The 25,208-nt window shown below is 31.9% G+C and overlaps 1 protein-coding gene across 1 annotated transcript in view; it reads left to right on the top strand.

Moving 5' to 3' along the window:
- Positions 1-25,208, top strand: part of LOC115889533 (protein Wnt-11b-1-like) — a 369,661-nt gene that overhangs the window by 322,054 nt on the left and 22,399 nt on the right. The window contains exon 2 of the mRNA XM_030909565.1: positions 23,240-23,347. Coding sequence (XP_030765425.1) covers positions 23,240-23,347 — 108 coding nt within the window. The remainder of the gene's footprint in view (positions 1-23,239; positions 23,348-25,208) is intronic.

Here is a 25,208-nt window from a genome sequence, read left to right on the forward strand (position 1 = left end):
TTTTGATTATTTTTGTTATGTATGTATATTCAGTAGGTCTGAGAGTAGGTTGTTATCTATTTTTATACCCCTAGGTGATAAGATATGATAGGGTGGACAAAATTGTTTAGTTTTATTTTTTTATGATTTGGCATTACAACATAATAATAATAATAATAGCTCCCATATATCGGGTGCGTCTTAAAAGTGGCTCACCCCTATAACTTTTTTATTTTTTCAGATAAAAAAAACTAGATTTGGTATGTCAGTATATGACATAAATTAAGATTGATTGAGGTATTCAATTGTTTTCGGTTATTTCCTGTTTCACCGGAAATGACAACAACTTTTGATTTTTAAATGGCACCCTCGGTATTTTTTACTTTATTCGATAAAAAATGACACTCTGAAACGAATGACATATCATTTATCAACTTTTGACATATTCGCTCAAAAACAATTAGTATTTTAAATTTTAATCTAGAGTGTCATGGCTGTGTTATAAACACTAATGGTTAATCAAGGAGCCTTGGAAAAATAGATTTGATTGTCTAATGTTTTTAGTGTCTTGTCCTGGCCGGTTAAAAGATGCCCAAATCGTGTTCTTAATCATATCTCAATTTTTTCAAATAGAACGATGGTGGCTCATTAGCGTATTTGGAAAAAAACTTTTTTTACGAATAATTTGATACCACACACTTGGTATTTCGAGTCAAATTGTCGTTATGAACCGCATGTTACAATTTCAAATAAAGCATATGCGAAAATATCAAAAGTAGACATATGATATGTCATTCTATTCAGAAGTGTCATTTCTTATTGAATAAAGTAAAAAATACTGAGGGTGCCATTTAAAAATCAAAAGTTGTAATCATTTCCGCCGAAACCGGAAGTGACAAAAAACAACTGAATATGTCAATCAATCCTAATTTATCTCATATACTAACATACCAAATCTCGTTATTTTATCTGAAAAAAATAAAAAATTATAGGGGTGAGCCAATTTTGAGACGCACCCGGTATAGTGTTAACGTCTTGGGAGTAGCAAGGTACAGCTTGCCATACTGGAGCCGTTCGGTATACAAGGAAGGTAATGTGGCTAGCACTACGCTTCAACCGCCTATTATTACCTCAGGATTGTGAATCCCAAATACTCATTTAAGGCTGAGTCGACCTAGGTACCCATACTATTTTTATTTTAATGAAAATAGTCGGCTGATGAAATGCCGGGTGTAGGATTCGAGCCCACCATCTTGAGATTGGGAGACGAGAGCCTTTACTTCTTCGTCACCGGTCACCATTGCATTACAACATACAACCCTAAATTTTCATCCTTCTACCATTAACCCTTATTTTTAATAGGGGTTGTTTTTTATAATTTTTTTTACCATACTCCTCCGAAACGGCATAACCGATTTTGATGAAATTTTATATGTATATTCAGTAGGTTTGAGAATAACTAATACCTTTATTTGTAACCGCTAAGTTCAGTTCGATCCCTCATTGCTTGTTAGCGCCACTGTGGAAATTAGTGAACCCTTATTCGTCCCATTTTGGTGACCACTTTTTCAAATAAAATTCCATAAGAGATATTTCTTACCTCTACCCTCCATAGTAGCAGCATAGAAAGTAGTTAAAATTTTAAAATGTTTTTTGAGAACAAAAAAAAATTGCCAACAAAAAATGCTTAACGTTCCAGGATGTATATCTTATCGTGACGTTATATCACGTTCTTCTTTAAAACTTCCAATGTTCTTTTCCGGATTTGCTTTGTTACGTCAATGCTTTGGACTATAGAAATCCATACAATATATAATAAATAAATCGTTAAGAGACGAGTGCATTATGAAAATTATTCGTCTGGTAGAAGAAATAACAAGAAATATTTTTAAATAAAAAGACTCCATTTTTTACTTTTCTAGGCATAAAACCCACACTCAATTTAGAGAGGGCATACGAGAAATATTTCTGTATTATTAAAAACAATTTTAAAATTTGTATTTTTTTTTTTCATTTTTTGTGTCTACCACCTACATAAAAAACTTTTAAAATCAAAAATATATTTTTTTAAATTTTAGTTATAGGACTATGAATTTACAGCGTTTTTTCTACTTTTAAATTTATGCCTAAATAAAACACATTAAAAAAACCTTGTGTTTTCAGAGCGGTTGTGATTTTTTGACGATAATCAATTTTTTCGATAAAATATGACAAAAATTAAAAAAAATCACAAGTTTTAAAGTTGTTTTTAATACAAACATATTTCTTGTAACCCCTAAGTTAACTTACTAAAATTTGGTGTGGGTCCCATGCCGAAACCTACTAGCTGTCGCTGATTTGAGTGTGTTTCCGAAACTGGAAACATGTTTCTGTTTATGTAAACAAAACTACAGGCACGAAAAACAGACACCTTAAAATATTCATGTAATTTAAAAGTTTATATATTGTCTTATAGTGAACCGATTTTGATGATTTTAAGCAACTTGTAGCTAAATTATTTGACTTTTTAATATCTCTTTCTAAATTAAAAACGAAAGTTGCGAACTGTCAATTATAGAAGGGAAAACAAAATGTTGATATTTTGGTGAAAGAAACACCCTGTGGAGTTTGTTAACAAAGCAAGGACTTTAAAAATAATTTCATCATCTAGTTATATCTTTTCTCGATAGTTTGTTATGTGGTTAATCTCAATAGCTTTTTATTTTTTAGGGATATTCGCTTTTGAAGAAGATACTAACATTTTTTCGTAATTTGTACATTAAAGACATGCCTTTGTTTTTGGTCATCATCAACACACCTGTATGAATGAGTGTTTATTGTTTTTAGTGGAGCAGGGGCGGATACAGGAATTTATTTTAGGGGGGGCCCAAAATAAAAAGCAATGTAGAATATGCTTTTTAGGGCGCCATTTTTAACCAAAAAGCCTAATATTTCACACAATTTACAGATTTTAGGGGGGGGCCGGGCCCCATGGGTCCCCCTCAATATCCGCCACTGTAGTGGAGTGTCCAGAGACTTTTACCTAGAAATTCAATTACTGTGAATATATTAATATGAAACCTTCTGTATTGTGTTTTATAGATAAAATACTAAAATGTTTACCCATTTTTTTTTCGTTGCTTTTCATTTTTTATTTTAGTAAATTCTTGGTATTTCCTTCTTAATTTTTTGGATTTTTTAATTTTTTTTTAAATTTATTGAAATAAATGAATCTAATGCATAAACTATATCTATTCTGCTTATATTATAATCATTGAAATTTTGATTTAAATCGAATTATACAGGGTGGCGCGTCATATACGACGCGGTTTTTGCAAGGAGAACAAAAGTTTGTATTGAAGTGAAATTTTGAGAGCTTATGTAAGTCAGTTTAAATCATTTTCTAAAATTATATAAAGTTCTACAGGGTGTCCCCAAAAAAGTTACATATCAAAATTGTGTTTTTTGTAATGGAACACCCTTGATATTAATTGATTTTCGGATTCTAGTATAAAAAGGCGAGTTTTATTAGAAAAGTATATGACTAAAATGTATATTTTTTGAAATACATTCACCGGCACGAAAAATGGATATATTAAAACTTTGAGGTATTTTAAAGTTTAATATATTTTGTTCTAGTGGGTCAACTTTGATGATTTTTTAAGCAGTATGTAGGCAAATTATCTGACTGTTAATTAAACGAGGGTTGTACACATTATACGAGTATTATACAAAATGTTGATATTTTGGTGAAAGTTTGAAACACCCTGTGGAATATGTTAAAACAACAAGAAATTTAAAAATCAATTTATCATCTAGATACATTCTTTCTCGATAGTTTGTTTTTTGGTTCATCTCATTAGCTTTATTTTTGTTGGAGATATTCGCTTTTGAAGAAGACACCAACATTTTTTCGTAATTTTTACATTAACAGCATGCCTTTGCTTTTAGTCCTAGTCAACAGATCTAGAAAGTTCTGGTCCCGAAGCAGGCCTTCTTGGCATAAGATTTGCTTCATTTAGTCTTCTTCTTATAGTCCGTTAGCTAATATGTACGATCCTTAGGTGCAATTCATTATAAATTTGAAAAGCTGGCAAACGGCGGTTTCTTAGGGATAAACTTACAATAAGTCGATCGTCTGGATTAAAAGTTCTCATACGAAGGTTCCTGAACATCTAGATTGACGTCCTCAAGGACGTGGTCATAATTTAAAAACCACTCAGTATACTCTATGGTATTAAGGCATTTTTGGAACCGGAATTGTATAGCAAGTTCACTACAAAAACATAAAGCATTTCATTTGAAAAACTAAAACTTTAGTTTAAAAATATATTTGACTCACCCTGTATATCTGTAAAAATATTTGTGAAATGCGAACTACCATTAAACACATATTTTGTAAAAGGTTTGGTGTGAAAGTCTCAAATAGTAATCCTGATACAGAGCTTTTTCGAAACACGGATCCATCTTTTATGTATGCAATTGTATATGTGTGTTTATTTAAATACTATAGTAAAAGCAACGAATTTAATAATAATAATAATAATAATATTTATTTATTTCCAAATTATGTTACAAAATAAACATAAAGAGAAATATCGTCAAACATCAAAATAAATATTCCAAAGCATATTACACATATTTTACAAAAATTAGATAAGTCTACTTACATAAACGGGAAAATATATAGAAAAAAATAAACCTAAAATTTACAATATTGGATATAATTCAACAATATTTCCTTAATCCTAATTAACCATTGAAATTAAAAAATTCTGGCAAGCTATAAGGCTCTATATTTAATAAATAATTTTTTAACTTAAATTTAAATTCGCTTAACTTTCGAATTTAAATGGGTAAACTTTGTAATATATCTTATTACCAATACAATGCAAAAAGTTTTATAAAAATTCGTTCACAGTAAAAGAATTCCGAGGTTTGTATCCCATAAGGGCTTAAAGCACTCTACCATTTTGTAATATCACTGTCGTTACAAAAGCATATTATTATTGTTTATTGGCAGTTTTTCTCTAGGAGAGATGGTTATAAGTCCAGAAGTTGCTCTACCACGTTCATTTAAAGCAACCACACGTCTGGATTAAAACCATTTCTCCTAGAGTAACATGCCCTAGACACTCAATGGTAATTTTATGGAACTACAAATTTAGTTTCTTCCGCATCACCAAACGGCGCAAAATACATTAAAGTACAGATTTCTAATGTATATATGAAGATGACATGACAGCCTCTATATTTACTACCATCTATGGTCTAGTTTTAGTCTAGATGTCAAAATGTTGGTGATCCGTCAAGTTATTTATAAATCATTTTTAAATAATTATTAATATAGATATTCCTGATTTGCCGGAAAGTTCGGTGATTTGTGTTTATAGTTTGTGATTTTATTAGTTTGTGCATTTTGATATTTACCATCGACCATCATTTTTGTGTGAGATACTAAACTTTTTTTAGCAAAGATCTTTTAGACAGCTTAGATGAATAATACATTTATGAACGAAATAAAAAAAATGTTCAATCATAAGTAAGTACCTATACATAGTTGGTAATGTAGTACTTTAACAATTAGTAGTCTATAATATTTTTATTATAATATTATAATTTATTTGGTAAATCAAAAAAATAGGCGCTATGTACTCTATTGTTGGTGTTTAAAATGTATGTATTCATAATTTTATTTTTAGTTTTGAATATATTATACTTCTAATGATCTAATAAAACATAAAATATAGTAAACGAGTCTATATTTATTATTTTATATTTTACAAGGAATAATTTTGCGCTTGACTAACGTTACCGTTTCAGTTAGCGTTAATAAGTAACGGAACGGTGAAATTATGTTATGCCAAAACTCCCCATTAGTTTCTTCCGGATCACCAGGTGGCTCTAAATGACGGACTTATTTGTTTTATATCAGTGTCCAATCTATCTCTAGTACGTGACATTAGTCTATGTAGTACGTGACATTAGTCTATGTAGTACTGTCCAACAGATATAATTTTTCAATGACAGTGGCATTACGTAAACCGTAAACACTATTTCATAGGTCTGTTGACTAGGCCCTAATTAAAAAAAAATTAGGAAAAAATCTTAGTATCTTCTTAAAAGCTAATATCTTCAAATAAAATAGAGCTATTGAGATGAATAAAAAACAAACTATCGGGGAAAATATACCCAGTTTACAGACTTATTTTTAAATTTCTTGCTTTGTTAACATATTCCACAGGGTTTTTCAAACATTCACCAAAATGGCAAAATATCAACATTTTGTTTTCCCTCGTATACTTGACAGACGGAAACTTTCATCTTTAATTTAGAAAGAGACACTAAAAAGTCAAATAATTTAGCTACAAATTGCTTAAAAAATCATCAAAAACGGCACACTAAAACAAAATATATAAAACTTTAAAATACATCAAAAATTTTAAGGTGCCCGTTTTTCGTGCCGGTGGTATAGTTAGCAACTGAGTCTGCTTGGTTGAAATCCGAAAGCCACCTTAAGTTTCGACACATTCTTTGTATCAGAATATCCTCATGAAAGTGTATGAATGATACGTTATAGCCACGCCATGGGCTAACCCTTCGGTCCAACCCATGTTTGTTCAACAGGACGCGACTGTCTTAAGCCGTTAGTTAACGCGGCCCGAAAAACAATGGTCGCACAGGAAACGTATCATTTCTGGCTTATTTGAAGAGAATAATTGCAGCTGTAAACCTGGTTCAACAATTACACCGTACGTCGTTTTTCCTTTCCGATTGCAGGTATTTATTTGGACGCGTGTGTGATTTAGCCGATAATGCGTGTGGGTATATCCACGCCCAAACTCTTTGATAGCGCGCTTTATGAATGTTTGCTTTCCGCGACAACGAACGCTGGCGTGGCGGTGAAATTCAAAAAGACGAAATAATAGAAACGATTGCTCAAACACTATTTGCTTTTAAGATTAAGGCAAATAGTGACGATAAGTAAAATATCCTAGTCGTTCTGTTCATTGCTTATTAGAAAATTAACTAATATTACTGAAAATATAAAAAAAACAGTGTACAGGGTGTCCCATTTTAGTTTAAGTCATACGGTATCTCCGTTATTAATGAAGATAGAAGGGTGCGGTTTGCACAAACCTGTCCCACTTTTTTGTCAAACGGAAGATGCCGTAAACAAAATTTTCGTAGCCCTCTTCGTTTATGAGCGACAGGGTCTTTTTGAAAATTTTGCAATTTGGGACATCCCCTGTATCTCTGTTACTGTTAAAGCTATCGAGAAGGTGAAAACTGTTTATTGTAGAATTTTTTACGTAGAATACAGTACTATTCTGTGAAAAGAATATTTTTAAATATATGAACTAAAGTTATGCTTTCTTAAATGGGACACCCTGTATATGTATAAATTATATGATCTGGCTTGCCATAAGCTTCTCAAAAATATATATCACTCTACACTTATTTTCACTATTTACTCCAATATTTAAAAATGTTATTAAAAGATCATATTTATTAGTAGGCCATGATTGGTAATAAAAAAAAATGAAGAAATATTAAAAGTATATACTGCGATCTGTCTCTTGTTTTTTTTGGGGGGGCGGCCACTAATACATTTTTTATATGTTAGGAAAACTTAACTCTCTACCGCTATTTGTAAATCTTGGAGCTATCATACCGGAAATTTTAGATATTCCTTTAGCTAATTTCCGTGAAATATACTTCTGCGGAGTGTGTGGGGCTCCTCCTCACAACTTCAAAAATATTAGAATTTTGTTAAGAACCGATAAACCCATATGATGGCCTCCCCGATTCCCGGATTTATCCGTTCTCGATTTCTGATTTTGGGGATTTTTGAAATATAAAGTACATCGTGGCAACTACAACAGTGTCGAAAAATGTTTTAATAATGCAAGCTAATAATACATGCTTTTAGATATTTGCAAACCCATCCCGTTATAAAAAAAAGAAAAATATATTCACAGATTCAGTGGTAACAGTTCAAAAGTAAAATATGTATATAATAAATATAAGAATACGATACTAATAATAGAAGATATAATACTATAAGATAGGGTTGCCAACTTTCAAAATGAAAAGTAGAGGACAAGAGGGTAAAAAAGAGGCACAGGCCAAACATTTTTTGAAGCTTCGCCTAAATGTCTCGAATTTACCAAAAAATTATGTAAACGGTATGCGATTGATGGTCTTTCTTACTTTCTTAAAAACATATATACTCAAAACTTGTTAAAATAAAACAAACTAATTTCATCAAAACAAGCTAACAGTAAGTAGACATAAAACAGTTAAACATGTTTATTGCTTCCTAGAAATACCTTGGTAATAGCCCGAAATATGCAAAAGAGGGAGTGAGTTTAGGTTAGATTAGAATTAGGTTTTAGTTGGTGTTTTGCATTAATAAAAATATAGGCCTAATCTAAACTTAACCTAAACTGACCTTTTTTGCATATTTCGGGCTCCTACGTGGGTAACCCTACGTTTAACCAATATTCGGGCTTTTACGGTAACATAATACTCATTCTGATTGGTTTAATCTGACTCCAAACTGAAACTGTGGGTTCCAGGTGCTATTGCAAATTAATGCCATTAATTCTATGTGTGACTGTGACCATTCACCGTGACTGTGACCATTCATGAATCCGCACACGTCCATCTCCATCATTAATATTTTTCTTACTAAATTCTTCACTTTTATAAAAAGCCATCACGATAAGAAGTCGGAGAGAGCCAAAATACGAAGTATTTATTATATAATCACTTTAATCTGACGCTTCATTTCATGCGCTTGGGAAAATACTTGCCTTCTGTCTTTATTCAGTACATCTTATTTTACGTTTCGTACACACGAAAATCGGCACCCAAGACCAGTAATGCCTATCCTAGTATTTGCGAATGGCGATTAACGATACGTTAGACTGCCAGAATGCTGACGTCACGAATGTCAAATTGCTTTCCAAACAAGGTTTAGTTCTTTTATATTTCTATTGAGCTCTTCCAAATGACGTCACAAGTTAATATAAAATGTAAAAAACACGGGTGATTGCCGACCACCGCCGACTTTTGTGTCTGGTATTTTCAATACGCCTCTGATGGTTGCGCATGTTGCAAAATCTGTGAATTTTTTTTAAATGGGATACCCTGTATATTATATTTTTGATTTTATTTGCCTTGCTATGAGCTTTCTAAAAATACAACATACTCAATACTTATTTTCATAAACAAGGCAAGAAATGTATTATTTAACTTTTTAACATAGGCGGCCGGTTTAAATTAGATAATCACAACAATTAAGAATTACAAATTAAACAACACAATATCACAAACTTAATCACAAATTAAGAGTTATTTCAGAAATTTTCGGACCTGTATAGAAAATGAACCTTGTTAAAATGTCAAAAATTAATCGTGCCGAGGCGACGGCCAATTGAAGTTTGCTATGAAGTGACTATTGAAGTGGCAATTTTAGTTGGCCGTCGGTACGTGTTCTTTTTGTTTAAAACCAAAAAAATCCCCGTGTTTTTTTGGGGCGCCGGAAATAAATTAAAAATTAAATTTATACCTACTGCGGCAGCGTATTCTGCAGATAAAAATAAGTAAAAAGTTCGTACAAATGTATGTTCTAAAATGCTTAGTTTCGAAGATACACGGTGTAGAAGTTTTATTTTTATTTCGATTTTTTCAAAATAATTTCTGAAGTAACGTCAATATTTGGATGAAAATTGGTATTTGTGACTTTTGATATGAGAAATTTGATTTTGATGTCAATATGACTTCTACTTGTAGAGGGCGCCACCTACATATTTTTTAAATTAATGTGAAGACTAATAACTTTTCGTCAGTACCTGTATAAAACTACTAAGTGAGAAAATATACATTTACGACGTTTTTTACGTAAAAAAGGTCTTTTGGTTAAAGATATTTATAATAAAAACAAAATATTGCCAAAAAATAAACATATTGAGGAGATAGTTAGCTGAAATGATAAATTGGGAACTTTAATTTATATTTTTAAATTAATCATAAATTTTTCTTCAAAAAAATATTGTTGCGGACCGGTGTGGACTCGACGTGGACTCGACCTAACCTAACAATATGGCCCGCACTCGGATGACCTTAACATCGCATAGACACCGCAATGCTTCATTCGAAGATTCGAGAAGGATCGAGTCCCACTGGAATAGAGTAGTACATACGAGAACATTCGAAAACATTCTCTATGCACCTAATGATTTATGGACTATTCTAGTAAACTTTAACTGTAGGTATAAAAGCCGGCGGCTGTGGCCTAGAGAGGGCAGTTATAAATATACAAGTGCAGTTGACGCGCTAAAATTCAAAATAAATTCTTAGTTATAAATCGTTTGTAAATAGTTCTATAAGTCTTTTATCGTTATTGTTTTTGTTAATTAGTGTTAAATAAATAGTGTTTAAATAAATTGTGACTTTCTATCCACACGGAACCGACGAAAAACGTAACAATATTATAAAACAGTCTCTGTTGAACTTGTAGCACAAAAATATTTAATATTTATGATTTCGTTTTAATAACTATTTAGTGAACATATGTTTAATTTATCTCAATGATGACAGGTATGGATAATTTAGATTCCAAATATCTTGAGAACCATTATTTCTTACTAAGAGATCTTTTTGACATAAAAAACGTCATAAATGTATATATTTTTTACAATAGTTTACAGCTACGGACGGAGTCATATTGACATAATCAAATTTCTCATGTCAAAAAACTCCCAAATACCGATTTTGATTCAAATATTGACGTTACTGCAGAAATTATTTGGAAAAAATCGAAATAAAAATGAAATTTCTACACCCTGTATCTCCGAAACTAGGCATTTTAGAACATACATTTATACGAACATTTTTACGTATTTTTTATCTGCAGAATATGCTGCCAAAGTTTCCGGAATACAGTTCGGACCACCCTGTATAGCCAAGATTATCACTACATTTCTTTATTACAGATAGGTAGATATTCTTGCTGTCTGCACCAACAATGAGTAATCACCCTTTAATTACAGCCGGCAGACGTAAATCACTTGTATCGAAATTTAATGTACACAATAAAAATAAAGCTGTTTATAAAGACATCCAAACCGCAAACGATCCGAAAAAAAGGTATTATGTAGCGCTTAACGTGACACAACGGAAATAAGCTTCGCAGCCATTAATAATACTTTTCAGGAATATTATGAAAACTGCAAGTGGATTTTATCTCAATTTTCCAGAACACCACGCCGCCATAATTTACCTGAACGCCGACGTTTCCAGTCCATAAATTACACGGCCGGTTTTCGCTGCCTCCTCCGCCGCCCCTGCGCCCACCCTTGGGGCGCACTATCGCCCATTTTTAAATGGCCGATGCCAGTCGCATGATGTGAAATTATTTACAATTGCCGGGAATAAGACCAAGGCATCACGCAAAAACAACATTAGATATATGTCAGAAGCCGCGCGAAGCTGATTAGTTAGCGTTAAACAATGGGAAATTTATTACGCTCGAGATATGCCTAAATCAAGTCGCGAATCGCCCGCTGCTGGAAATAGACCTTCTCACTGACTGGGATTAATGTCTGATGTTCGTGGGGTCCTTCAAGCGTAATATGTCTGTTTGCTTGAAAGATTTTCTAAAAAGAAATCTTGATACTGTGTCCTAAAACGCAAGGTAAAAAATATTACAGGATGGTAAAGCAATGTTAAAGGATTTTTTTTAACAAATAGGAAACTATTTAGATGCTACGATCTGACTTGTTCAAGTTGGTATATTTTTCGAATAGAGTTTAAGCTTTTTCAAAGAAAAAAAGGTATTCCAGATTACTTAAATAAAAAGTTAGCTGGAACTACCAAGGGCGACAAATTGTATGACTTCTCATCTTGAGCAAAATGAGTAATTTCTGTAAGTTTCTCATTGATCTTTTGTAAAATAATTTTCACTCATCTTTTTGCTTACTCCTTCCTTTTATATCTTTTTGGGCCTCCCCCTCTCATTAAAATTGAAAGATGACGATATGAAATTATTTAAAATTGCCGGGAATAAGAGCAAGGCATCACGTAAAAACAATATTAGATATATGTTAGAAGCCGCGCGAAGCTGATTAGTTAGTGTTAAACAGTGGAAATTTATTACGCTCAAGATATGCATAAATCAAGTCGCGAATCGCTCGCTGCTGGAAATAGACCTTCTAAATAACTGGGATTAATGTCTGATGTTCGTGGGGTCCTTCAAGCGTAATATATCTGTTTGCTTAAAAGATTTTTTTAAAAAGAAATCTTGATACTATGTCCTAAAACGTAAGCAAATGATGTTTCTTTAACAAATAGGAAACTATTTAGATGCTACGATCTGACTTGTTCAAGTTGGTATATTTTTCGAATACAGTTTAAGCTTTTTCAAATAAAAAAAAGGTATTCTAGATTACTTAAATAAAAAGTTAGCCGGAACTACCAATAATTTTCACTCAAAATCATTTTTCTTACTCCTTCCTTTTATATCTTTTTGGGCCTCCCCCTCTCATTTAAATTGAAAGATGACGATATGAAATTATTTAAAATTGCCGGGAATAAGAGCAAGGCATCACGCAAAAACAATATTAGATATATGTTAGAAGCCGCGCGAAGCTGATTAGTTAACGTTAAACAGTGGAAATTTATTACGCTCGAGATATGCCTAAATCAAGTCGCGAATCGCTCGCTGCTGGAAATAGACCTTTCAAATAACTGGGATTAATGTCTGATGTTCGTGGGGTCCTTCAAGCGTAATATATCTGTTTGCTTAAAATATTTTTAACATTGAAAATGTTTCTGTTATCCTATATAAGGGAGCCCAAATCGAATTAAAATGCTACATTTGCCACACCATGACGTCATATATACAAGGGTATAGGAAATCTTGGCGCAGCGGCGGCAGTCGTCCAGCGCGCGCAAAACCATTACATCGCTAATTGTTTATTGATATATCTTTATTAGTTTAAAAGCAAAAAATATGGGGTTTGCTTTGATACCTTGTCAAGACATGAGCGAAACTTTTAAATTGTTTCTTTTTTTCATTTAGGCCTTCGTTTTTCGTTAAATGAAAGTTATATTAAAAAAAAATCTCTATTTTTAAACCAAATTTTCGCATGATTGAAATGATTATTCATGTTTAAAGTTTTTTTTTGGTCATAAGCGCTAATGGAAATGTTTTTTTGTAAATAATTATAAAAAATTACTCCCTACGAAGACTTTATTCTGTACTGGATCAAAAAATAAGTATTTGTTTTCTCTATACGGTGGTATTAATATATCGATTTTTGATGATAGTGCCTTTTTACCCTGTTTAATTTTGTACTACTTTCGGAATAAGGGTCCCCATATCATGTACTGTGATGTACTGTACTTCCATCCCTGAAAAATTCAGCTTGTGACACCGAAGTGAGAGGTAACGTCAAAATAAGCTTTAATCTACCTACATCATCATAGGTAGGTGTAGGTACTCTAGGTAAATTCTACCTAGACAGTAGCTGAACTAGCTGACAGTAGTAATTAATTTGTTATCCGATAAGTAGTTGTCATTATATAAGTTTAATCGTCTTATACCTCCTATAACGGTAGGTTTTGGATTTTTCCTGATTGGTTTGTTAAACAAAAATATACTGGGCATATAAATGTCTGTTACAGGTTAATTCGTTAAAGAAATATGTTACACACATATTATTTTAATAATAATAGTATAATAGTAATGGCTATATTATGTTATAACACATTATTGAATTAACAATTGAAAACAGTATTGAATGTACTTATTTTAACCAATGCATTGTTTTGTTTTTTTAATCTCACAAATAAGAAATATTTTATAGTTTTTATTATAAAAAACAGTGATTATACAATTTATTTACACCCCTTACACTGTTTTCTGTAAGGGGTGTAACCAGGAGTATATTTCGTAACCTTTTACGATATAAGAGGGCACAAAGTGTTTTATTACTTAATGCTTAAAATTTAATAATATATTTGTACATAAAATAAAATAGACTAGAAAGTCAATTAATTAATATTGACGTAATTACTAAATAAGTACAAGATTTTTTTTCTAATTATTTTAGTGTATTTTTAGTCACCGAATTATAAAGGAGAGATATCCAACCATTGCATTATTTTACTCACAAATAAATGTTTTATGGTTTTTATTATAAAACAACGATTAATTTATTATACACCCCTTAACCCAAACACTCCAAGGAGGATATTTCGTGACCCCGTATTTAAAGTGGACAAGGTTTATTAGTCAATGTTTTAATTACCCAGCGTCTTTAATAAAAATCTAATGTAATTTTTCATAGAAATGATCTGACATGAAAAGCAAATTTTATCAAAAAACTTTTTGATTATCTACAAGGAGTAAACCGCTGACAAATGTCTGTATACTAATGCCAAAGTAATGCCAAAAATACAAATTAAATACCAAATTTCTCATATAATGCCCCACTAATGCCAAGCTGATTCCAATATAATACCACTAATACCACGAATAATATGTAACACATTTGTTTCACGAATTAACCTGTAACAATACTGGTAGGTACGTGCACAGATTTTTTCCTAGGTAACTTAAAAGTCGTTAAAAAGTCTAATTATATTTAAAGAAGATATAATTCCAACAAATTACATTATAAGGCCAATAATGCACAAGTAATACCATTAAAATTTTAGCGTTTTTAACTTGTGTAACATATTTCTTTAACGAATTAACCTGTAACAATAGTGGTAGGTACGCGCACAGATTTTTTCGCTAGGTAACTTATTAAGTCGTTAAACAGGCCTATAAAAGCTATAACAACATAGGTAACTAATATTTATAATTTAATTCGAGTTTTAATCTCAAATAATAAATGTTTTTACTGGTGTATTTCTGAAGTGTTCATTATTAAAAGTAGATATTCTTCAAGTTATGCGAAGTAATAAGTAATGTTTCCGGTGAGACCGCGTATATGTCACCGGATTCTGGTTAGTATAAAGACTTTTTCTATAGAAAGAGTTTTTTCTATATTTTCCTTTCAAAATAAGACTAATTTCTTCTTATTCTTTTAAATATTACAGTGTTTCTTTTTCCTAAAATGTTATACTTAATTTTCGCTTAAAATTAAAAAATCACAAATGGAGGAAAATATACGTTATTGAATAAAGTTTATACAAATCACTTTACCATAACAAAAAAGTAAAAACATGTCATGGCGGAAGATATTCAGGTGGCATTTCACACATTTATCTATTAAAATCGAGATTAAAATAATAAACTTGCGTAACATGTTATACACGAGATAGAAAGTTTCAGAATCGATTAATACGCAATACGCTACGCAGTCAACTTATTCCTATGCGCGGATGAGCGTCTTCAAGACTCTTCCTTCGGCCAGGGTCACGACGCCGCCGAAGAGGAATCGGCCTACGTTTGGCTAAACAGGCTGGACACGGTGGAGTACGATATTGGCGAGTCTGAATATTTATAAAAATTTGCAAAGTAAAATATGTTGGAAAAATAATTAATCCATACATATATAAAAGCTCAAAGGGTTTTTTTGTTGCATCCATCCCGCCAAAACCGCTTTACCAATCTTGATGATCCTTTTTTTTAAATGAAAGGTATATATGTGTAGATTTGTTATGAAGTATTTTTATAGTGCTTAATGGCTATTTCTTTGTGTAAAAGGACTAAATACTAAAACAAACCTGAAAAACACCTACACACAACACCTCCAGAAAGAAATTATTTATCATTGTCAGTGGTGTGTCAGTTAGATTATATATTACGTTTTTAGATATTTTAGAGTGAGTTCATGCCGCCAGCTTCAGGTACATAAATATTAGCACAAAAGTTCCTTTAAACGACATTAGTGAATTAGCTACACAAAGCGATTTTAGGAAATTCATCCTCTTAGAGAGTAAAATTATGTCGGAACAGTTTGTTGTATGAAAATTTCTTACTATTTGGTCTAGAAGAATGAAATCCTACAAAAAGAATTAGAAGAAATTTTTGAAATTCATTAACCAAATGGGTAAAGTTAGTAAAAATTTATATAAAACTTGGTGACCTCTGGATTATACACATAAAAATTGACACAAAGATAAAGCGAATTTATGAAATTTATACACTTAGGGAGTAGAATAGGGAATGAAAGTTTGCTGTACGAAAATGCAATACTATAACATTATAAACCAGACAGTATAAAATTTTATACAAGGGTTTATTTAGTGACATCATAAGGAAATATATCTTCCTCAATTATCCTTCAAAGAATAATAAATAACCTATAAAGAGAGTATTAGTGCTCTTAATAAATAAAAAAAAAGATGAAAAATAAAAAACATCTATGTTCACTAGCTCTCTATAAAGAAGTAAAAAATCATTTAAATCAATGCATGAACGATTCAAGGTGTAACGCGAACGTAGTCGCGGGAAAAAGTAATTTATTAAATTATTTTATTTAACTGATTTTCATTGAAAAGGAATTTTTGTAATTCGCCACTATATTAGTTAAAAACTAAGAAACTCATATCAAATTTAAGTTTTGCGATTTTGACTTATACTTTTTATAAAATCTGAACACATTTTAAAAGAAAAAAAGTTTTTGATAATATTTGTGTAGATTGACTACAAGTTGTATAACATAAATTTCTACGACCGGTCTACCTAGTGGTCTGCAGCATCGCCTTGTGGTGCAAACGTGGGCCTGTTAATCTGTGACGTGACGCACAACAGCCAAGAAAAACAGAAGCGTGGCTAAGAATTTAGTAATTTAAAAAAAAGTCTTTTAGATACAGTAGTAGGTATTAAAAAGTTTTGTGTTTAAATGGGGTTTGCCTTTAACAGGTAAAAAGTTATATCGTAAAGTGTAACTTTCCGTAAGAATTCTTTATCTGTCATTGATCATGATCTGTCATCATGTTAACCTGATGTTTTGTATGTTATTTTGTTTTTTTCGAGGTTTTTTTGCTTGCTTGTTTTACGGATAGGTGCGATCGCATAATTATTATTGATAATGTTATATTTAATGTTAACATTACTACTTTTTCAGTGAATCTTTAAATCTGTTGTTTTTTGTTAAGTTCGTTATTTAAACATATGTATGTAATACACTCATATTAACACTAATCATATTTTTACGTTTTTATTCATCATTTTCAATGCCCCCCCGGTTGCATCTTTGTAAAGGACTGTGAATTTTTTAAAAAGAAATCTTGATACTATGTCCTAAAACGTAACAAAGGATTTTTCTTTAACAAATAGGAAACTATTTAGATGCTATGATCTGACTTGTTCAAGTTGGTATATTTTTCGAATACATTTTAAACTTTTTCAAAGAAAAATGAGGTATTCTAGATTACTTAAATGAAAAATTAGCTACAACTACCAACGGCGACAAATTGTAAGACTTCTCATCTTGAGAAAAATTAGTCATTTCTGTAAGTTTCTCAGTGATCTTTTGTAAAATAATTTTCACTCATCATTTTTCTTACTCCTTCCTTTTATATCTTCTTGGGCCTCCCCTCTCATTTAAATTGAAAGATGACGATGTGAAATTATTTAAAATTGCAGGGAATAAGAGCAGGGCATCACGCAAAAACAATATTAGATATATATCAGAAGCCGCACGAAGCTGATTAGTTAGCGTTAAACAGTGGAAATTTATTACGCTCGAGATATGCCTAAATCAAATAGCGAATCGCTCACTGCTGGAACTAGACCTTCTCACTGACTGGGATTAATGTCTGATGTTTGTGGAGTCCCCCAAGCGTAATATGTCAGTTTGCTTGAAACATTTTTAAAAAGAAATCTTGATACCTTGTACTAAAACGCAAGGTAAAGGATGTTACTTTAGCAAATAGGAAATTATTTAGATACTATACCATCTGATTTGTTCAAGTTGGTATATTTTTCGAATACATTTTAAGCTATTTCAAAGGAAAATGAGGTGTTCTAGACTACTTAAATAAAAAGTTAGCTGGAACTATCAAGGACGACAATTTGTATGACGTATCACGTTGAGAAAAATGTGTCACTTCTGTAAGTTTCTCATTCATTTTCTGTAAAATAATTGCCACTCATCATTCTTCTTACTCTTACTCCTTGCTTTAATGTATTCTTAGTCCTTCTTCTTTCATTTAAATTGGAAGATGATCAAGGGATCACGCAAAAACAATATTAGATATATGTCAGAAGCCGCGCGAAGCTGATTAGTTAGGATTAAATAATGAAAATTTATTACGCCTGAGATATGCCCAAAACAAGTCGCGAATCGCTCGCTGCTGGAAATAGACCTTCCAAATGACTGGGATTAATGTCTGATGTTCGTGGGGTCCTTCAAGCGTAATATATCTGTTTGCTTAAAAGATTTTTTTTAAAAAGAAATCTCTTGATACTATGTCCTAAAACGTAACAAAGGATGTTTCTTTAACAAATAGAAAACTATTTAGATACAAATAGGAAACTATCTGACTTGTTCAAGTTGGTATATTTTTCGAATACATTTTAAACTTTTCCAAAGAAAAATGAGGTATTCTAGATTACTTAAATAAAAAGTTAGCTGGAACTACCAAGGGCGACAAATTGTATGACTTCTCATCTTGAGCAAAATGAGTAATTTCTGTAAGTTTCTCATTGATCTTTTGTAAAATAATTTTCACTCAAAATCATTTTTCTTACTCCTTCCTTTTATATCTTTTTGGGCCTCCCCCTCTCATTTAAATTGAATGATGACGATATGAAATTATTTAAAATTGCCGGGAATAAGAGCAAGGCATCACGCAAAAACAATATTAGATATATGTCAGAAGCCACGCGAAGCTGATTAGTTAGCGTTAAACAGTGGAAATTTATTACGCTCGAGATATGCCTAAATCAAGTCGCGAATCGCTCGCTGCTGGAAATAGACCTTCTCACTGACTGGGATTAATGTCTGATGTTTGTGGGGTTTTTCAAGCGTAATATGTCTGTTTGCTTAAAAGATTTTTTTAAAAAGAAATCTTGATACTATGTCCTCAAAACTTAAACAAAGGATGCTTCTTTAACAAATATGAAACTATTTAGATGCCACGATCTGACTTGTTCAATTTGGTATATTTTTCGAATAAATTTTAAACTTTTTCAAAGGAAAATGAGGTATTCTAGATTACTTAAATAAAAAGTTAGCTGGCGACAAATTGTATGACTTCTCATCTTGAGAAAAATGAGTCATTTCTGTAAGTTTCTCATTGATCTTTTGTAAAATAATTTTCACTCATCATTTTTCTTACTCCTTCCTTTTATATCTTCTTGGGCCTCCCCCTCTCATTTAAATTGAATGATGACGATATGAAATTATTTAAAATTGCCGGGAATAAGACCAAGGCATCACGCAAAAACAAGATTAGATATATCAGAAGCCGCACGAAGCTGATTAGTTAGCGTTAAACAATCGGAAATTTATTACGCTCGAGATATGCCTAAATCAAGTCGCGAATCGGTCGCTGCTGGAAACAGACCTTCCCATTGAGTAGGATTAATGTCTGCTGTTCGTGGGGTCCCGCCAGAGTAATATATATGTTTGCTTGAAGGATTTTTTGAAAAGAAATTTTGATTTTATTCTAAACCTCAAGGCAAAGGATGTTTCTTTAACAAAGAGGAAACTCTTTAGATGTTATGATATGACTTGTTCAAGTTAGGTTAGGTTAGGTTAGATTTTTCAAGTAAAGAATTAGCTGGGACTACCCAGGGCGACAAGTTGTGTGACTTATCTCCTTGCCAAAAATGTGTCACTTCTGTGAGTTTTCCATTGATCTTTTGCAAAGAAATTCACTCAAGAATTTTCTTACCCCTTTCTTTCATGTCTTTTTGGGTCTTCCTCTCTTTTTTTAAATTGAAAGATCATGATGGGAAATTATTTACAAAGGCCATGAATAAGACTGTCATCATAACGCATCAGACAAGAAGAACATTAGATATATGTCAGAAGCAGCGCCAAGCTGACTAGTTAGCGTTAAACAATGAAAATTTATTACGCTCGAGATATGCCTAAATCAAGTCACGAATCACCCGCTGCTGGAAATGATAAACATGAAAACCACATACTTCTCTATTTACTCTTCATTAAGCGCAAAAGTTCAATCCATTGCAACTAAAATAGGACACTCTGTATATTTTACTTTTAGTTTAGTAATCCAATTTGCAGCTTTATCAGCGAAAAATTCTCTAGGCGATATCCCATCGAATAGTACGCACGATTTAATCGTCACTCTAATTAGGGTAATCCCACATGAGCGAACTTTGCGTGATTTTATTCTCTCGCATTTAACACCCCCGATTATACTGAAACGAACGTTAAATGGAAAAGTATTTTACGTAATATAAATAGTATCGATTTACTTTAAATTTCACTACTAATGTTAAAGTAAAGAAAGATTTATAGCAATACTAGCTGAACCGGCAAACGTTGTTATGCCATATAAATATTTTTTATGGGACAACAGCATTTTTATTCACAGGATTGGAAATTATTAAATATATTCTGTTTTTCTAAGAAAAACATATTTTTGAAAATATGAACTAAAGTTGCTGAAAGTATATTTCACATAAATTAGCTAAAGGAATATTTAAAAGTTCCGATACGATAGCTTCAAAGATTTACAAATAGCGGTAGACAGTTAAGTTTCCCTAATATATAAAGAATTTATTAGTGGCTCTCAAAATAAAACGAAAGACAGATAGCAGTATATAATTTTAATAATTCTTTAGTTTCTTTTATTGTCAATCATGGCCTACTAATAAATATGATCTTTTAATATTTTTTTTAATATTGCAGTAAATAGTGAAAATAAATATAGAGTGATATATATTTTTGGGAAGCTTATGGCAAGCCATATCATATAATTTATAAATACACAGGGTGTTCCATTTAATAAAACCTAACTTTAGTTCATAACTTTCAAAATATTCTTTTAGTAGAATAACAGACCACGCAACTGTATTCTACGCAAGAAGTTCTACAATAAACTGTTTTCACCTTCTCGATATCTTTAAAAATGACAGAGATACAGGGGGTGCCCCAATTGCAAAATTTTCAACAAGACCCTGTAACTGAGAAACGAAGAGAGCTATGAAAATTTTGTTTCCGGCATTTTCCGTTTGACAAAAAAGTGGCACAGGTTTGTGCAAACCGCACCCTTCTATCTTCACGAATAACGGAGATACCATATTATGATTTCAACTAAAATGGGACACCTCAGGTCAAAATGGGATACAGGTCTGACATATTTAACTTGCTATTTTAAATGGAATCTGTATGCAGATAAAATGATAAACATTTATTCGGAAACAGTAGACAATGAAAATTAAGAAATCAAATTAATATTGGTTGGAAATCTTGGACCGATATAGTTGTTAATTTTGAAAATTTCGCCTCAAATGTATCACTGAAGCCCCATACTCACAACGTGCTGATGAGGTCGTCGATGCAGTTCGTCAATGCGTCGATTATCTCTGTTCATATTGTTATTAAATTTATTTTTATGTTCTCATATACAACTAATTATTGTCATTTGTAAAAAAAGTATTTTAATAAATACAAAATTTATCTTCACTACCATATACACTATGCTTTTTGAATCAAGACGTTATTGATCTTCTAGTGTGCCCATCATACTTCTGATTACAAACCTTACATATTTTGTAAATTTTGTTTGAAAATTTCATTTATTTTATTACATTCTTAAGTTATTTTATTTCGCTCTTTGAACCCACCACATACGAGTTAATGATAGAACATGTCTTGTGTTTTATCTGATATTATTCACCATTTAATCGGATAATCCTACATAAAAGAACCCATCGCGTGATTACATGCACCGCAATTAACACCCTTGCCAATACTGAGCTAAGCTTTAATACCGAATCACTTTTAAACGTATCCGATAAGAGAACTGAAGATTTTTTCAATTACGTGATAAAATCAACAGGGCGTAGGCATAAATGGTTTTGGATGAAGCTGGTTGATAGAGGCTGAGCATTATTGAGGCATGTTTACCGTTAAATAAGTTTCTTTAGTGGATTGATTTCATAAAAGGAAATTAGAATTAAAAAGATTCAGTTAAACATTTCTGAGAGTCAAAATCAAATAGCAAGCTGTCGTTAACAAGATCATTGATTTCACAGAAAAAGGTTTTGAGTTGTCAATCATGTTCATTTGTAAATACTCCGCAATTATTACAAGATAATATCTTTGCAACAATCTTCAGTTTGCTATAAATATTTTCGGAGGCGGGAAATCTGCTTCTGAAATGACCTGTATTAAAATATCCTTAATTTTATGAATTTTCATATGAAAATTTATTCAAGCATCCTCCCATTCTACACGTTCAGAACATGATGGAATGCGTAGTTGAACATAGCATGCTGTAAGGATTGCACATCAATATAAATAAAACTAAACTTGTGTTTTCAAAAACACCGGAAAAGGCTGTCCTCAGAATTAACAACAAGGCGGTAGAACAAGTATCGTCCATAAAATATCTAGGAGCCCTCGTTAACGACGCTTGCGACCCCAAAACTGAAATTTTGGCGAAGATACAACAGACCAGACGTACTTTTGCTTCCATGAAACCCTCTTCTTCAGCCGAGATCTAAGCCTCGAACTGCGCATACGTATGCGGCGTTGCTACATCTTTCCAGTATTTCTCTACGGCTCTGAGAGTTGGACACTCAATGAGACATTGGAAAATCGCATTAACGCTTTTGAGATGTACTTATATTGTCGTATACTGCGTGTATTCTGGATGAATAGAGTAACAAATGAGGAGGTGCTCCGGCGGATGGACAGATATAAACAGCTCCTACCAACAATTAAGGAAAGGAAGTTACAGTACGTCGGCCACATCACGAGGAGTGACCGATATGAGGTACTCAGACTGGTCATTGAAGGTAAAATTGAGGGCAACAGATCAGTGGAAAGAAGGCAAGACTCTGGCAGAAGGCTGGCTTAAGGATCTGCGTCGTTGGTAAGGAAGAACAATTATTGAATTTTTTAGAGGTGCAGTTTTACGCACAATCATAGCCAGTTGGATCGCCAACCTCCGAAGGGAGGCGGTAACCTAAGATTTCGAACCTACGAATTCGTTTTTACAAAGATCTAATTTTTTATTTGTAATGCCTTTATGTCTGTGTACATACATATCACAAATTATTTTTTTTTACTACAATAAAACAGATTTTACTTCTATATTATTGTTTCAGATCACTTCAACATTCCCATTTAAATTGGAATGTCAGCTCGGTAAATAACAATCATGGAAGAGGAATCAGATCAGGGATTAGATCACCTTGTACATTAGCTAGAAGAAGGTACTTATAACAATTTAGAATTAATTTTAAATTATATATGTTACGGCTAAAGTGGATACTTGGCTAGTTTTAAAACTAGCCAGCTATTTTGCAAACTATCTAAAAGCGCTCTGTTATTTTGAAAGAATCCGCCTATTCTTTCAAAATAGCAGACACCCGCAGCTAGTTTATATCTTAACTGGTTAGTATGCAAACTATTTACAAAATCTGGTTAGGATTAAGATTTTACCTGAGTTTATCAAAATAGCTCCTAGTTTATATATTTACCAGATAGTTTACAAAATTTATCTTAATTGTTTTTGTTTGTTAATAAACAGTGTTAGGATGGATAGGAAAATACCGTACTTATAGGATAGAAAAAGTACCGATAGGAAAAATGCAAAATGTATAGTACATACCGAAATATACATGGTGAGTTTCCTACCATGTTCTCTATGGGCATCTCGGAAACTACTGGAGATAGAGAGTCGCTTAAATGGGGAAAGAATTGCAGTTTTGTGGAGTCATAAATATTCGCCTTTCAGATTTTTGAAAAAGTTCATGGCTTACTAGATATTTCGAAAAAAACAAATTTTGGCTATTTTAAAAATTGTCCCTAATTCCATTATAATCTATTTTAAACAAAAAGTTTTCAGATAAAAGTTGTAGATAATCACATTCCCAATGAGCTTGTTTTTTCCGATTTTTTTTTTCGAAAGTGAGATTATTCCTATATTATATTCTTCATATTGAAGAGCTTACTTGTGTTTCTGTGTTTGTACGCGTATTTATGTGATTCTGTCAACTTAAGGTGGGTTCAAGTAGCAAAATAAAATTAAAAAAAAGTTGCAATGTACTTATTTATTCAAGGGCAATGTACTTGTCTATTCATATTGAAATTATGCAATAAAATAAATCCAAATCCTTAAAGTATTTATAGTTTAAAAACTCCTATTATTATACCCTGTCACTTATTTTATTTTGTCTGTATAAACGCAACTACCATGTTCGGTATAACCAACATAACTTATTAATTTATCTCTTATATTATTTTTTACTATTCTCATTTTATCTTATTTTATTTACTTATTTACTTTGACTGTTTGAACCTACCTTTTCAGTAGTTATGTACTAAGGCTTTCCGCTATACAGGGTGAGTTTCCTAGGGTGTTCTCTATGAGTATCTTGGAAACTACTGAAGATATAGAGTCAGTTAAATGGGGAAAGTATTGCAGTTTTGTGGGGTCATAAATATGCGCCTTTCAGATTTTCGAAGAAGTTCATGGCTTACTAGATATTTCGAAAAAAACAAATTTTAGCTATTTTAAAAATTACCCCCAATTCCATTATAATCTATTTTAGACAAAAAGTTTTCAGATAAAAGTTGTAGATAATCACATCCTTAATGAGATTGTGTTCTCCGATTTCTTCTAAAGCCTGTCATTTTTGACATATGACACAAACATATGTTTTTTTTAAATGGAAACCATAGTGGACCATGACTTCATAAAAGGCGTCATTTTTTAAGCTTTTCAGCGATATAAACTATAATATGTTTCTTTCACAAAATTGCTGAGTTATAGCCAATTCTTATCTTTCTTGACTAATTTCACTTAGCCATGGAAACAAGTTCAATCGTCGTTGCTCTCAGAAATGTGAAATTGTCACATCCAATCTTTGTAAATTAAAATAAACAAAAATTGTAAATAAACTTTTTTTAAATGAAGAAAAGCGTGTAGGATTATTGGTTCAACTTTTCTTGACCATACAGGATACGTTGACCAGTGAAAGTTACTTACGTTTTTTAGAGAACGGTTTTCAATGGTGTTCGGTGTTCTAATTTTGTTATGATTTATAACTTATAAAAAGACAAAATATATTA

The sequence above is a fragment of the Sitophilus oryzae genome, unplaced genomic scaffold, assembly GCF_002938485.1.
Source record: "Sitophilus oryzae breed Bouriz unplaced genomic scaffold, Soryzae_2.0 scaffold_815_pilon_pilon, whole genome shotgun sequence".
NCBI classification, from domain to species: Eukaryota; Metazoa; Arthropoda; class Insecta; order Coleoptera; family Curculionidae; genus Sitophilus; species Sitophilus oryzae.